Genomic DNA, 14,486 nt, shown 5'->3' on the forward strand with positions numbered 1-14,486 from the left:
ATAAAATGTTGCTTTTTATGATTACCAAAGCTTGTTTGAAAGCATGCACTTTGTAGGATCTTAATATTTCACATGTGATGATCGCCAAGGTACTCTGTTATAGTGATAATAGCTTATTGCATTATGATGTATGCAGATATTTAATCTAAGTGTCATGGTTACGAATGGTGGATGGTTGAATTTCTGTTCTCTAATTTGGTTTGCCGTAGGCTAGAATATATACACGGCTGGTTCCTGCCATCTTGAGGTTAAAAAGGAGTAGACTTTATAAGTGAAAAAGTTATCCTCGCAGTTTAAAATAGATCACTTCTCTATGGAGCGTGATTGAGTCTGTGGTGGACAATCAGGAGACTTCCCAAGAAACACAGGTTTAATGGCAACCAGATTCAAAGAAGTCTCCAGGAAAAGATGCATACTGTTTTTAGCCTTTGGGGTTCATCTTTTGATAATAATGACACATAAAGGAGAAGCAGAGCCCTTGGTCTTCTGATTCTGGTGCGCAGAAGAAGGAGGATTACCCACAGGCAAAGAGGGATGTGGGCGAAGAAAAGGACCAGGTGAGATGTTTACGTTTGGAGGGCGATGATTCCACAACACCAAAAATGTTGAGGAATGCCAGGGAGATGCCCCTCCAAGGCCCAGAACTTCATGGTGGACAAGGTCTACTGATCTTTCTGCTATAGTGTCATAAAGGGAGGCATTTGATGAATTCCATTATCCACCAACCATGTCTGTAGGTCACTATATGTAAAAGTTGAAGCATGATTTTTTATTTTTATTTTTTTAAAAAAGGGAGAAGAATCTTTTAATGATTTGGGAAAGGACTGTGTCCCATGACTAAACTAAGTGGATTTTCTGTTTGTATGTTTGTTTGTTTCTATGGCAATTGATGTTTCAGTGTCGTTGGCTGCATCATTTATAACTGAACCAGAATGGTCATAAATCTGTTTTAATTAAAACTCATGTCAGAGCAACAGGAACAGATACACAAGTATTTGAAGTTTACAAACTACATCTTTGATAAGGGAAAATGCTGTCATGACATGTGTACAGTTGCTATTAAAATGCCATCTATATATTCTATATGATTGTATAATATTTTATACAACAGTACAAATAAAATATTTTTCTATTATGATGAAACACAGGTCTTCCGTTTGTTTGTTAGCTCATATAAATAACATAAATAACACTGTCAAACGACACATTGGAAGTGCTGACATTTTTTCCCCCCTAGGCTTGCGAGAGTTAATCATGCTGCCGTTACACCTGCTCATGCTGTTTAGAAATATTCCAGTTAAGTTGTTCAGTAGGTTAAAATGAATGCATATTTAAACACCATTTAGAAGCCAGGAAATTTTATTTCACTCAAGCTTGTTTATATAGATTTGTTACATTTGGCAGTATGGAGAGAGGAGAGACAAATTAACACCAATTGCAGCACCTAGATGTATAAATGGTTGCTAGGAAAATGAAATAAAATAAAACCAAAATACCCCCAAGATTTTGAACAGTTGAAAGCAGTGGTGGAGCAGGAGGGAAGGAACATGGGAAATACCAAGGGCAGAACTACAGCTACACAGGGCAGCTGCAAATAATACTGTCTCCATTTGGAGCTCCTTTCCTTTCTCTCCATGACACAGGGACCCACTGACTGGCACGGTGATGTCATCCATCCTATGTCCCCATCAGCAACATCCAACCGGAACAGGAAAAGCACAGAAGCTGAGGGTACAATGGCCAGCATGCTCGGCTTCAATGCTGTAGGGCAGAAGGGGAGAAAGATACTTCACTGGATGCCATTTAGAGAACTGCCCCAGCTTGGCTGGAACATGTAGCTCTGCTCAGAGAGGAACTGTTGCAAGAATTGGGTCATGGGACTTGCTTCTGGGAAGGAGGGCATTCGTCATGCGTCTGATGTGTAGGGTGGAGAGAGGGTGTAGGCAACGGAGGAGGGTCCTAAGGAAGGTGGCGATGGAAATTAGCGTCCCACACTGATGTTACATGTCTTGCAGCTTGGATCTTTCTTGGCATTGGCAGTGGACAAACTCATGAGTTGGTGGCCGGTGATTTCTGCCACTGTGCCGAGGGAGAGACTGACTGGGTCAGTGTAAATCACTTCCAAGATGACATCCTGCGCATGGTGGTAAACCATGACCCCGTCTTCTTCAGTGCAGGTCAGGAATTTGTTATCCTGCAAGTTCAGCTGAGGCAGGCGCTGCTTGCAGAATTCGTCCCCCAGCGAGCCGACGGGGGCAAGGACAAGAATGACATAGTGGTAGGCTGTGTACATGCAGTAGAAGTCCCCGAAGTACAAATTAGTGTTTGGGTTGAAAAGTTTCTCAGCTGCAATATCAAACCTGTATCTTCCATAAGGTGAATCCTGGGGGGGCTTTCCAGTGTTGAATTCGGTGTGGCAGCTAAAAAAGATCCCCTCCAGCTTCCCGCTGATAGGAGAGCCGTGGCTGCCGCTGTTATCCTTAACTGAGGGCTGAAGGATGCTTCCATGCTGCTCTCTAGAAATAAAGGATGGGGGATATGTTAGTTCCACAGTGGCATTAGAGCATGGGTTTCAGAGGACCATGGGTCAACCCAACACCCTTATCGTGTTTGCATTTATGCAGGGAAACCGGCCAATACAGATGCGGACAGAGACCAAATTGCTGTATAGGACATTGGGGAGCTGTGTGTATTATTGAAGAGGCTCTCTAGTTTTAGGCAGTGAGATGTTGAAGGGAGGCCAAAAGCAGCCAGGGAAGGCCTCTCTTATTTTTAGAATAGAAAGTATAATTAAAAAGTTGCAGCAATCTATATTGTCGATCTACTTCTGTCCCCTTCCTAAGAACCACTGGATTTAGACTGACGGCTACAGACTGTGCCATATCGACAGTAAAATGTTTGTCTGCAAAGTTAAGTGTTTCATTAGGGCAGCAGTAGGCAACCTTGGCTCTTTTATGACTCGTGGACTTCAACTCCCAGAATTCCTGAGCCAGCCATGCTAGCCCAGGAATTCTGGGAGCTGAAGTCCACAAGTCATGAAGGGGCCATAGTTCCCCCATGCTGGCTCAGGAATTCTGGGAGTTGACGTCCAAAAATCATGGAGAGGCCATAGTTCCCCCATGATGACTCAGGGATGCTGGGAGTTGAAGTCCACAAGTCATGAAGGGGCCATAGTTCCCCCATGCTGGCTCAGGAATTCTGGGAGTTGAAGTCCACATGTCATGAAGGGGCCATAATTTCCCCATGCTGGCTCAGGAATTCTGGGAGTTGAAGTCCACGAGTCATAAAAGAGCCAAGATTGCCTACCCCTGCATTAGGGCAAAGGGGAAAATGTGATGTCATAGGATGAGTTCTAGTTCCACTTTGTCTTCTTCTATACTTTCCATGCATAGAGGTAAAGAAAACTTTAGATGAGGTTCATCTCTGGTGTCTTTTTAATTTCTCAGAAACAGGAATGTGAATTTTACATTTCAGAGGGCACTGGAGTGAATCTACCTTTATTTTTTTACATTGGACAGATGTGCTCATGAACAGATGAACCTAACAGCAAACATAAGTCTGCCTAGGATTCCTGATCAATAATTTTTTGTTTAAAACCGTTCTGCAGAGTTTATGCTATCTGGATCAGAATTATAAAGCATCTCTAATTCATAGTTCCAGAACAAACATCATTAAACTTGAGATTAACCATTTTAGGCCACAAGGAGGAGCAGAGAGCCCCTTTTTGGATGGCAGCACAATGACCCCCAATGCCAGATGAGCTAATCCTCGGCCAGCAATGAACCTACTCCAAGGCTACACATTGTTGTTAATTCTTTCCTATATTATAAATGCTTTGCTTTATTAGATTTCAAGAATATTGCAACTAAATCTACTAAAGAGTACAACAATCTGTGATTCACTTATCAATGATAACACAGGCAACTGTTGCTAATTAAGAAACAGGTTGCTCCTAGATCTGATGTGTTGAGTGCTTCCTTGTCACTTAGTGGAAAAAGCCATGCTCATATCTGCTCCACACGCCATCAGGCCACCGTGAAAAGCTGGCTCTTTTTGCCTTCACTTACCTGATGTAGTCAAAGTATTCTTTGTGCTGATTCCGATAAAAGACCGAAAACTTAAGCATACGCCCTGCAATCACTTCTGCCTTTTCCAAAAGTTGTGTTAAGTGAACCTTGGAATAATCTGTGAATACAAAACATTTCTGTTAGCGTGGGGAACACGCCAGTGCTTCCAAACAGAGGATTGATGGTGCTATTATCAATTGGGATCCAAATTCTAGCAAAATACACCTGTCCATACATGCGTCCGTATTTCACCACTGGTCATTCTCTTTCAGGGTAAAGCAACACAATGTCAAGTTCAGAAGGAGAGTAAGAGACAGTAGGGAAAGGAAAAAAAGGAGGGAAGGAAAAAAAGAAAGAAGAGAGAACCTTAACAGCAACATGATTTAGTATCATCCTCTTCTTGCAAACTGCCTCGCTTCTATCATGCCCACGTGTTGATTCATACCCCACCTTTTGTTCTCAATTTTGCAACTCTCTCTTTCTCTCCGTCTCTCTCTCTCTCCCTCCCTCCCTCTTTCTCTCTCTCTCTCTTTCCCTCCCTCTTTCTCTCTCTCTCTTTCCCTCCCTCCCTCTCTCTCTCTCTCTCTCTGGATTGGATATCCATTTGTCTGAAATGGTGTAGGGTTTCCCGCCTGAGCAGGGGATAGAACAGGGTTTTTCAACCTTTTCACCCATTCTACCACTTTTAGGATAAGGCAATATTCAAGTACCACCAGTCACCTAGCAAGGTGTCTAAAACTTGATGACCCCCCCTCCCCCAAAAGAACAAAGGGATAAAGTACAGGCAGTCCTTGACTTATAACAGTTTGCTTACTGACTGTTCAAAGTTCCAACAGCACTGGGAAAAGTGACGTGACCATTCTTCCCACTTATGACCATTGCAGCGTTCCCCGGGGTCACGTGATTTACATTCGGATGCTTGGCAACCGCTTCACGTTTATGATGGCTGCAGTGTCCCAGGGTCATGTGATCCCCTTTTGCAACCTTTTGACAAGCAGAGTCAATGGCTGGGGGGCGCTTGTGGGGGAGGGCAGGCGGGGCTGTGGGGGAATCCAGGGTTCTCCAGTGGAGGGGTGGGTGGGACTGGGGTGGGCACCAGGGCATGATCCATCAGAGGAGCCTCACTATCCCTCTTGGGCTGCGCGGGGGACTCCCAGATGGTGGTGCAGGCTGCCCAGAGCCCTGGGCAGCAGAGGGCAAGCGCCCAGCCTGGCCCTCGAGCTCCCAGGGCACCAGCACTTTGCAGCTCAACCCAGTCAGCCCCACTTTCCTGAGGGGGCGCTGGCTGCACTTACCTCCTCCTTGAGGCTGCTGGTGCTGCTTTTCTCACTCTCCTTGGCCAGGTTGCTCATGGTGGGTGCAGGAAGGCAAAGCGCCTGGGTTAGAGGGAGGCCCACTCCCTCTGCACGCGAGGAGACCTGGCTTTGTAACCAAACCGTCCTTTGCAATAGGATGGGAGACCACCAGGTTAGGCCAGGAGGAAGGGGCAAGGGGATGGTGAAAGGGCAGCAGGGCTGCTGGTGGCCAAGTGCCAAGGCAGGACTTCCCTCAGCCTTTCTCCCTCTCATTATAATCTTCCTTCCTTCCTTCCTTCCTTCCTTCCTTCCTTCCTTCCTTCCTTCCTTCCTTCCTTCCTTCCTTCCTTCCTTCCTCCTCCCTCCCTCCCTCCCTCCCTCTTCTTTTTTCCTTCCCTCTTCATTCTCCTTTCTTTTTTCTTCCTTCCCCTCTTTCCTTCTTTTTCCTTCCTTGCTCCCTTGCCATCTTTCCTTCTTTTTCTTTGTCCTTCCTCTTTCCCTTTCTCCTTTCCTGTCCCTTCTTGGATGCTCAAATGCAAAAGGGGAAACATTTCTCCATGCCTCCCTGCCTTGTGACCAAAGGCCACTTTTGCTAGTAGTCTGTGGCCACTTAAAAGACTGGCTCAGTTTATCCCGTGGTTGCCTTTAGTGGGGGCGTCCGCAGACAACAGTACAACAGCAAAACTGTCGAAATGGTGGCTGTGACAGTTGATCAGAGCTCCTCCATTTTTTATGGGCAACAGCTTTAGCGTTTGGGAACAGAGTTACAGTAGCTTAGTTGCTTTTCTATTAATACCTAATCCTTAAAAGGGCTCTCTTGTAGGGACGCTGCCTTGGTTTAATTCAGACTGGAAATACAGCAAAGGAAAATATTTTTTCCCCACTCTGTTTTCCCCACTGGAAATGGCTGTTAGCAACACACAAGGAAGGATACTTTGCTAAGAGCTCACAGTTCAAGAATACCAGTGTTAACTTGGATTGCCAACAAAATTCTGTCTGCGACAAAACAGAACAGAAAATTGCTTTCTCCTTTGAACTGGGGCATTTCCAACCGAATTGCCTCTTCCTTCCTTCCTTCCTTCCTTCCTTCCTTCCTTCCTTCCTTCCTTCCTTCCTTCCTTCCTTCCTTCCTTCCTTCCTTCCTTCTTCCTTCCTCCCCTGCTTCTCTTTCCTTCCTCTGCATTCAGGAAGGGATGTTGGGAGTGGGTGAGATAGCTAGCGCTGCCACTGGCCATGCTGCCACTGGCCGTCACTATCCTACGCAGGCAGGGGCGGTCCCAGTGAAAGGGATGCCTGGTGGCTACGTGGCTAGGTCAGTGAGCGGGTGTGGTGCTGATCTAATGGTGGGGGCTATCAAAGCCGGAACCCACTCAGCCTTAGATCCGCTGGGCAGCCCTGGAGCTAGCGAGGCCCCCTCCCACCGCCTCTGCCGTGTGAGCGCTGGTGTCCTGGGTGAAAGGGAAGCACTTCGCTTATCAGTGCTCAGCAGAGTTGGTCAGCAGGGATGCCGGGCACTTGCTGCCTCCTCTTCATGCACCCGGGGGATGGGATGGGGGCAGCCCCTCGCTGGCCCTTTCCCGCCAAAACCTCCTTTTATATTCTCTCCTCTCCCCCCACTCCTACGCCTGTCCTCTTGAGTGTAACTCCAGCTTTCGGAAGTGCCGATCAGCTGTAGCACGGTGCTGATCCTGGCGCTTCTGCCGAGCTCCGACAGCTCTGCATCTCCAGCTGTCTCTCCCTTGGGCTTGTGTGGTGCTGTCGCTGCTACAGCTCATTCCTCTCCACCCCCGCTACCACTTATCTAGGACAGTCGCGTACCACCTGCCAGGTGCCAAATTACCGCTGGTGGTAAGCGTACCACCGGTTGAAAAGCCCTGGGCTAGAAGACCTCCAAGGTCGCTTCCAACTCTGTTATTCCATTATTTTTCTCAACTTTGTCCAAGTATGATTTTGGACAAAGATGAAGATCTTTCTAGATCTTCCTTTTGTGTCTTTCACTCTTCTTTCATCTGTTTATTTTGTGGTCCTTCTCCACAGCTCAGAAAACCACCTGAATCTCTCTCTCTCTCTCTCTCTTTCTCTTTCTTTCTCTCCTCCTCCCCCTATTTGTCTGAAATGATGTAGGGTCTACTGCTTCTTTCATCTGTTCATTTTGTGGTTCTGTCCTCATTCTTTCTCTACAGATCAGCAAACCACCCGAATGCATTTTTTTTTCATCCTGGTCACTTACTTTTGTATTCACTTTTGCAAGAATCCAGTGCCCCTTCTATTTTCCTGTCTTCCTCACAATCCTCTGAAGCACCCAACTTCCAGTGGTTTCCCTTGACCTACTCAGTACTCAGTTCTTTGACCCAAAGTGGCCGCTCTGGCACCCAGCCATTTCTGCATCTTTTAACTGATACTTGTTTCTGACAAGCTGTCTCTTGGCCATAGGCTGGTTCTCACAAGCAGAGGACTCACCTGCCGTACAGAATTCAATAATTTCACTCCATTCTGAAACCGTGTAGTCTCCGTCCACCTGCTTGGAGGCTGTCTGCACAGCAACGGTGTATTCGGTCCGTGGGCTCAGGAACCAGTGGCCACGGACAGTCATGGGCAGGGGGACAGCTTTTGCCACCAGTTTTGTAGGCACATCCTAGTTGAGCAAGGAAAAGTAAGACAATACAAAGAGTACCAGAAGATAAATGAGCCTCCCAACTGTTGAACTTCATCTCCCCAGTTTGGTGTTCTCCACTCTCTTGGGGAGCAGCCGTGGAGTGGACAAGTGACATCCTGTACTAGGACACCACCACACAAACAATACAAATTGTGTAATTCATGTCAAATTATATACTTCATATTATTTCCACAGTAATAGAATGATGCATGTGATATTTATCATGCCTTTCTCCAGGTGAATTAGCTTGGTTTCTTACTAAAATTCAAAGATTGTGAAATGTTATTTTCTCTTGTTGGTTGACTAATAGAAGAGAAATATTCAGGGGGTAGGAAGGAAGGAAGGAAGGAAGGAAGGAAGGAAGGAAGGAAGGAAGGAAGGAAGGAAGGAAGGAAGGAAGGAAATTGGTATTTCCTGAATGCTTCACTTAATTAGTCCCACTAACAAACGTAACATAATGGTTAGCTAGGAGAATCAGAATTATTTGCCAGAGCTGGTATTGCATTGACTGAATGTCATTAGCAAACATCTAGAAGTCCACTAGATGGCAGCAAAGTAATATTGCAAAGTCTAATCCTGAGGTTCTTGCCATCTTATGGCAATTTGAATTATTGCAGCCCAGATACAATAGTCCTAAATATAGTACAGTAGTTGGAAGGCTATAAAACTGGAGATACTGCATTTCTCCTTTTTCTTGAGAATGGTGTCTAAGTACATTGAAGAGGTGGAATCAGAAGATGGTTGCAAGTATTATAGCAATTCCACATTTCACAGGCAATGAGTTCATCTTCCAACTAAGATTTCTTAAGCATTTCTGGTTTGCTATTTGGTTGGTGGGCTTCTGCAAAAGGAGATTATCAGGATGTTTCTTATAATTGACCGGACCTCTAAGGCTATTCATATTGTAAGGCAGTTCTTTCAAGCATGCCATTTACCCTCCGTTATAAAGAAAGCTCCTTGGAATCTATTTATGGCAGGCCAACAGTCTGGTAATCCTAAACAGATTAAGGCAAATCAGGGTAAACACAGGATAACATATCAGTGGAAAAGTGAGCCTTCACACCAGTCTCAAACAGTCTCCAAACAAATTTCTAGAAGCAAAAACCCAATACAACCACTAGAATATTATATAGGAAATACTGCAATTAATAAAATATACAAACACCGTTACTTTCCCCCTCTAATGATCTATCGTAAATGAACAGGTATAATATAATAATAATAATAATAATAATAATAATAATAATAATAATAATAATAATAATAATAATAATAATAATAATAATAATAATAATAATAATAAGAAGAAGAAGAAGAAGAAGAAGAAGAAGAAGAAGAAGAAGAAGAAGAAGAAGAAGAAGAAGAAGAAGAAGAAGAGGAATAGGAATAATAGGAAAAAGGCCATCCTTTTTGAGTTTCTCTTCTTATCTGGTTAGAATAGCATTGCATAAATAAATTATAAGTGAGGAATACAAGAATAAACTAAATAGGAATAGCCATTTATTAAAACAGCTGCAAACAAGGGACCCTGACTTGTATGTAATGTTATACAGATCAGGATTCAATGAACTTTCCTGGTTTGTTTTGCTGATCTAGCTGGAAGCAAAACGAGACAGCATCACACTCTCTCTGGAAAGGGCAAAATGTAGCCTCTTCAGTAGAGTAGGTCAACCTCTGAGACTGCACCTCCTTATCTTGTAATTACTGAAATATCTCCCTTATTCATACTAATGATATTCATAGATATAACTCCTTTTGATCTGAATATCCAATTCTCCAGGCAGAAGTGACCATAAGTAGCTACTAATAAGAAACATTCACTAAATAGGTAATTGTGCTAGAAGAGGGAGCGAAATGGTCTTCTTGGGGGAAAAAAGACCATGATGTGGGTGTAATATATTATACCCCAGATATATCCAAGCTATGCATGTCATCAAAGCTATGTATGTCATTCAAGCTAAGTATGTCTATATGGAGATTCTCAGTCACCCAGTTCTTCCAAAGATGCTTTTTCACAAGGCAATTGGACTTCCTTGTTAAATAAGAAAGTCCAGTTGCCTCGTGAAAAAGCATCCTTGGGACATCAAAGGGGACATATTCTGAGGCAGCAAAGCTCAGACTGTGAAGGGAAAATGGATCTAACAAAGGGTCAAGTTGGCTGGGGGTTTTGAGAATTGAAGGCCACCGTTTCAGCAAATATTCTGGGACCTAGAAACAGAGGACCATTAACGAAGTTCATAAAGTTCATCAGAAGCAAAATGACTTGCTTGGACTGGAGGCCATTCATGGACAGGGAAGCTGTTGTTGGCATTAGAAATAATTAAGGAGAGTCTCTCCTTAACAGGCAGGGCCCTGAGGGCTGTTTTTATTGTTAGTTGCAAAGTCATGTCCGACCTATCACGACCCCATGGACAATGTTCCTCCAGGCCTTCCTGTCCTCTACCATCTTCTGGAGTCCATTTAAGCTCAAGCCTACTGCTTCAGTGACTCCATCCAGCCACCTCATTCTCTCTCGTCCCCTTCTTCTCTTGCCCTCAATCTTTCCCAGCATTAGGCTCTTCTCCAGTGAGTCCTTCCTTCTCATTAGGTGGCCACAGGAGAACAAAAGAGGAGAAAATTGCAAATGATTTTTCTAGTTTTGTGTCCAGAACCAGGCAGGTGTGTGTTGTGATTCAGGGTCAGCCTGTGGGTTCGGCAGTTGGGTTGGACGACTCAGAGGAGGAGGAGGGGGGTGTTGAAGAGCTTGCTGATGATGGCCTTGAGGCTCCGCAGAGCCCTCAGCCGGGCCCCTCCCACCTGGTCACAACGGAGACCCAGCTGTGTGAGCCTGACAGCGTGGATGAAGATGACCCACAGCTGGCCCTGTTCAAGGACGCCCGACGCAGGAGGCAGTCAATCAGGGGTAAACAGAGGAAGGTAATGGGGCACCTCGGAAGGAGGCAGAGAGAGGCCACGCCCTGAACTGTATTTAAGGGGAATGTGTGGGAGGGCTGGTTTGCTGAAGGCAACCGCTTGGATAGTTCCTGTTTCATAGTTCCTGTTTCATGGTTGGTGTCTTGTCTTGCTCTGTTTTATGTTAATAAATTTGGCAGGCTTTATTCCAGCCTCTTGCTGTTTGTAAAGGGGTTGTCCCTGCTTTTGCTGCAGGGCCGGTAGCAGGCTGGTACAGAACAGTGTGATAGTGGAAGGAAGAACTAGACAGGTTCCTGAAAAGGAATCTTTAATATAATAGAATTCTTTATTGGTCGTGTGATTGGACACCCAAGGAATTTAATGCTAGTCTAGAGTACGTAAAGAAACTTGGAAACTGCAGGAGGATTTTTTTTGTCCTAATTTACAATGAGTTCATTATGGTGAAGTATCTGGATGATCTGAAATGCTTCTTTCCACCGGGGTGGAGTTGCCATTTGTGAGCTGAGCTAAGCTACCAACTGTCTCTTGTCTGTTTATGTCTGTTAGCCCATCCTGGTCTTCCCACAATCTCTCACATTCCTTCACACTTCCGGTGTGAGTGCAATTGCCACTTCTGATGGGTGGGGAAGAAGTGAGAATATGCTTGGGTGTGCAACAGCCGGACTAGTACCAGTTGCTCATTTGCTTGCCCACCTGGTTCAAAACAGAGATGGCAGTTCTAGTCCCAGCAATCAGCTATCCTTGCCCTTCGGATCTTTTCAGGAACAAAAGACACCACTACCAGCCAAAGAGACAACTCTGTTGTCATAGTGCTGTGGAATTTCCTCCCAAGAAAGGAGATTTTCCTTTCTTCTCTCCAAAAGGAATAAAGGTAGTCCTCAGCTTATGACGACAGCTGATCTCAGAATTTATTTTAGTTTATTTATTTATTTTAATTCCATTTATATCCCGCCCTTCTCCGAAGACTCAGGGCGGCTTACAAGCTTAGCAGTAGCCTTCATTCTATGTATATGCCTGCTTATTAGGGCTTTCGCCCCCCCTCCCCCCAAGCGGCATTATTACAAAGTCAGCTTATTGCCCCCAACAATCTGGGTCCTCATTTTACCTACCTCGGAAGGATGGAAGGCTGAGTCAACCTTGAGCCTGGTGGGACTCGAACCTGCACTAAATTTATTTATTTATTTATGTTTTAGAATTTATGTTGCTAAATGAGAAATTTGCTAAGTGAGGGTTGCCCCATTTTACGACTTCCTTGCCACATTTGTTAAGTGAACCACTGCAGTTGTTAAAATGGTAACATGGTTGTTAAATGAATCTGGTCCCCCCCCCCCATTGACTTTGTTTGTCAGAAGGCTGCAAAAGGGGATCGCGTGAGCCCGGGACGTTGCAACTGTCATAAATGTGAGTCAGCTTTCAAGCATCCAAATGTAAATCACGTGACCCTGGGGATGCTGCAATGGTCGTAAGTGTGAAAAATTGTCATAAGTCACTTTTTCCAGTGCAGTTGTAATTTTGAACCGTCACTAAGCAGACTGTTGTAAGTCGAGCACCACCCATATAAGATTAATCTGCTCAGGAGCAGAGCACTTTCTCGATGTGCCTTTTAAATGGAGATCTGCATATGTTTTTGTGGCCTCTAAAGACATTAATAACAATGATAATGAAAACACCATGATGGCACAGTTGCCAAACTGCTTCACTGGAACATCTGTAAAAATTATCATGACAATAAGTTGGTGAGAACACACAAGTTGAAAAGGTAGTTGAAAAATGAACAAGTTAAAATATTGGGGGATTTCTGAATATAAACGTTTTGGCTCATAATACACCAGATATAACTCTGGTTGAACGGAAGGAAGTGTGTCTAATTGATGTGCCAATATCAGGAGATAGTAAACAAAGAATTGGAGAAGATCACAAAGCATTAAGATCTGAAAATCAAAGTGGAAAGATTGTGGCATAAACCAGCTGTGATGGTCTCAGTGCCTCTCCAAGAAACCAAAATATCCAAAAAACCTTGGACGAAACTTAGAAAACCTGTGCATTGACACAATGGCCATCTGTCAGTTGCAAAAGATCACACTGCTCAGGTCTGCACCTATACTAACCCCAATACATTACAACATTCCAGGTTCTTGGGAAGAATGTGATGGTTATGAAGGCCAACACCAACTAAAAAGCAGCAATGATGACTTCACATTGTTGTGTATATAAATAAATGACATTTAGACTTGCAATGCTAGACTGACATAAAGTCTAGATTGACACGAGTCCAAGACTTTGGAGGTTCATATTTGCACCTGGAACTCTGTTGTTGACATAACACATTCCTACCACAATTGGAGTGAAAAAAAAGAAAGACTAATAATTTTGGGAGGAGATGTGTTAAGGCAGCTTTATTTGGGCTAAATAATTTTTGTTGTTTTTATAAGAGCCACTGATTTAACCTATTCACATCTTCAGGGTCAGCATTTAAAAATACATTATCAGCTGTCAAATGTTTATTTATCCTTTAAATGCAGTTTTTTCCAAAGTACTTTACAGGGCAAACACTTGACATTTTGGTATTGACTGCCTTTCTTTTTAAATAGAATCTTTTCCTCTGTCTGAAGCACAAAGCCATGCAACATTAATGTAAAATTATCCACACCGAATAAGATTCAGTAACTGAGTGATGTACTTGACCATTTAAACAACAACAGCTTGATAGCAGCGGAGAAGCTATTTTACTATTGCAATTATTACTGACAGAGAAACAAATATAATCTCAAGAAGACAATGGTTCAAAATGCTTTTCCATTCTCTGTCTTTATATAATTATTTTTTTGTAAATATGGGAATTACTGAGACATTTGAAGTGGGTAATATCTAAGAAAGTTTCAAAACCAGTTGGACTGTTTCCTAAAAATGTTCTTGATGGTCATCCTCTGTCCATAGTACTGCTGTTCACTACTGTTGACTTGGTGGCATGTACCTAATTATGGAGTCATAATAGAAGTACAGTAGATTGGCATGAACTGAGCTGAAGGTTCAGACAAAAATTGAACTTCCCACTGTTTCTGGGACCTTCAACTCAATTCATGCCAAGCTTGAGTTAAAGTTATATTGATGTGGGCTTCCTGCTTGCTATTCCAAATCCAACAAATAATAATGTATCTGTTCTTCCCACTGGTCAATAGCACTAGCTCAGTATCACCTATCGTTTGCGTACTGGCTCAACCAGGGCTCAGCATCTCATGAGGCAGAATCAAATCCATCTAGATATACATATAAATGCATCATATTAGGAAAGCAACTTGCATAAAATATTGGGAGGATACGCAGATATGTACGTATTAGCAGAAATGCATGTCAAAATGCATACTTTCAAACACATTTCATGCAACTGTTCATCTCAAAGATTATATGGAAATGATCAAGTGACTATATACAAGCCTGAATTAATCCCCCATAACCATAATGGGGTTTCCTCTGTACTAAATGTGTAAAGGATTACTACTGTAACAATCCTAGGGGAAAATCCAATATGACATCTTCACTGTTAATTTTTCCCAA

The 14,486-nt window shown here is 43.6% G+C and overlaps 1 protein-coding gene across 1 annotated transcript in view; it reads right to left on the reverse strand.

The window, feature by feature from the left end:
* Positions 1-1,981: 1,981 nt before the first annotated feature.
* PHYHIPL (phytanoyl-CoA 2-hydroxylase interacting protein like) overlaps positions 1,982-14,486 on the reverse strand; it is a gene marked incomplete at both ends in the record, with an annotated part of 46,507 nt that continues 34,002 nt past the window's right edge. Inside the window, 3 exons of the mRNA XM_081328729.1 lie at positions 1,982-2,516; positions 4,068-4,185; positions 7,823-7,997. Coding sequence (XP_081184855.1) covers positions 1,982-2,516; positions 4,068-4,185; positions 7,823-7,997 — 828 coding nt within the window. The remainder of the gene's footprint in view (positions 2,517-4,067; positions 4,186-7,822; positions 7,998-14,486) is intronic.

The sequence above is a fragment of the Vipera berus genome, assembly GCF_964194415.1.
Source record: "Vipera berus genome assembly, chromosome: 5".
Taxonomy (NCBI): domain Eukaryota; kingdom Metazoa; phylum Chordata; class Lepidosauria; order Squamata; family Viperidae; genus Vipera; species Vipera berus.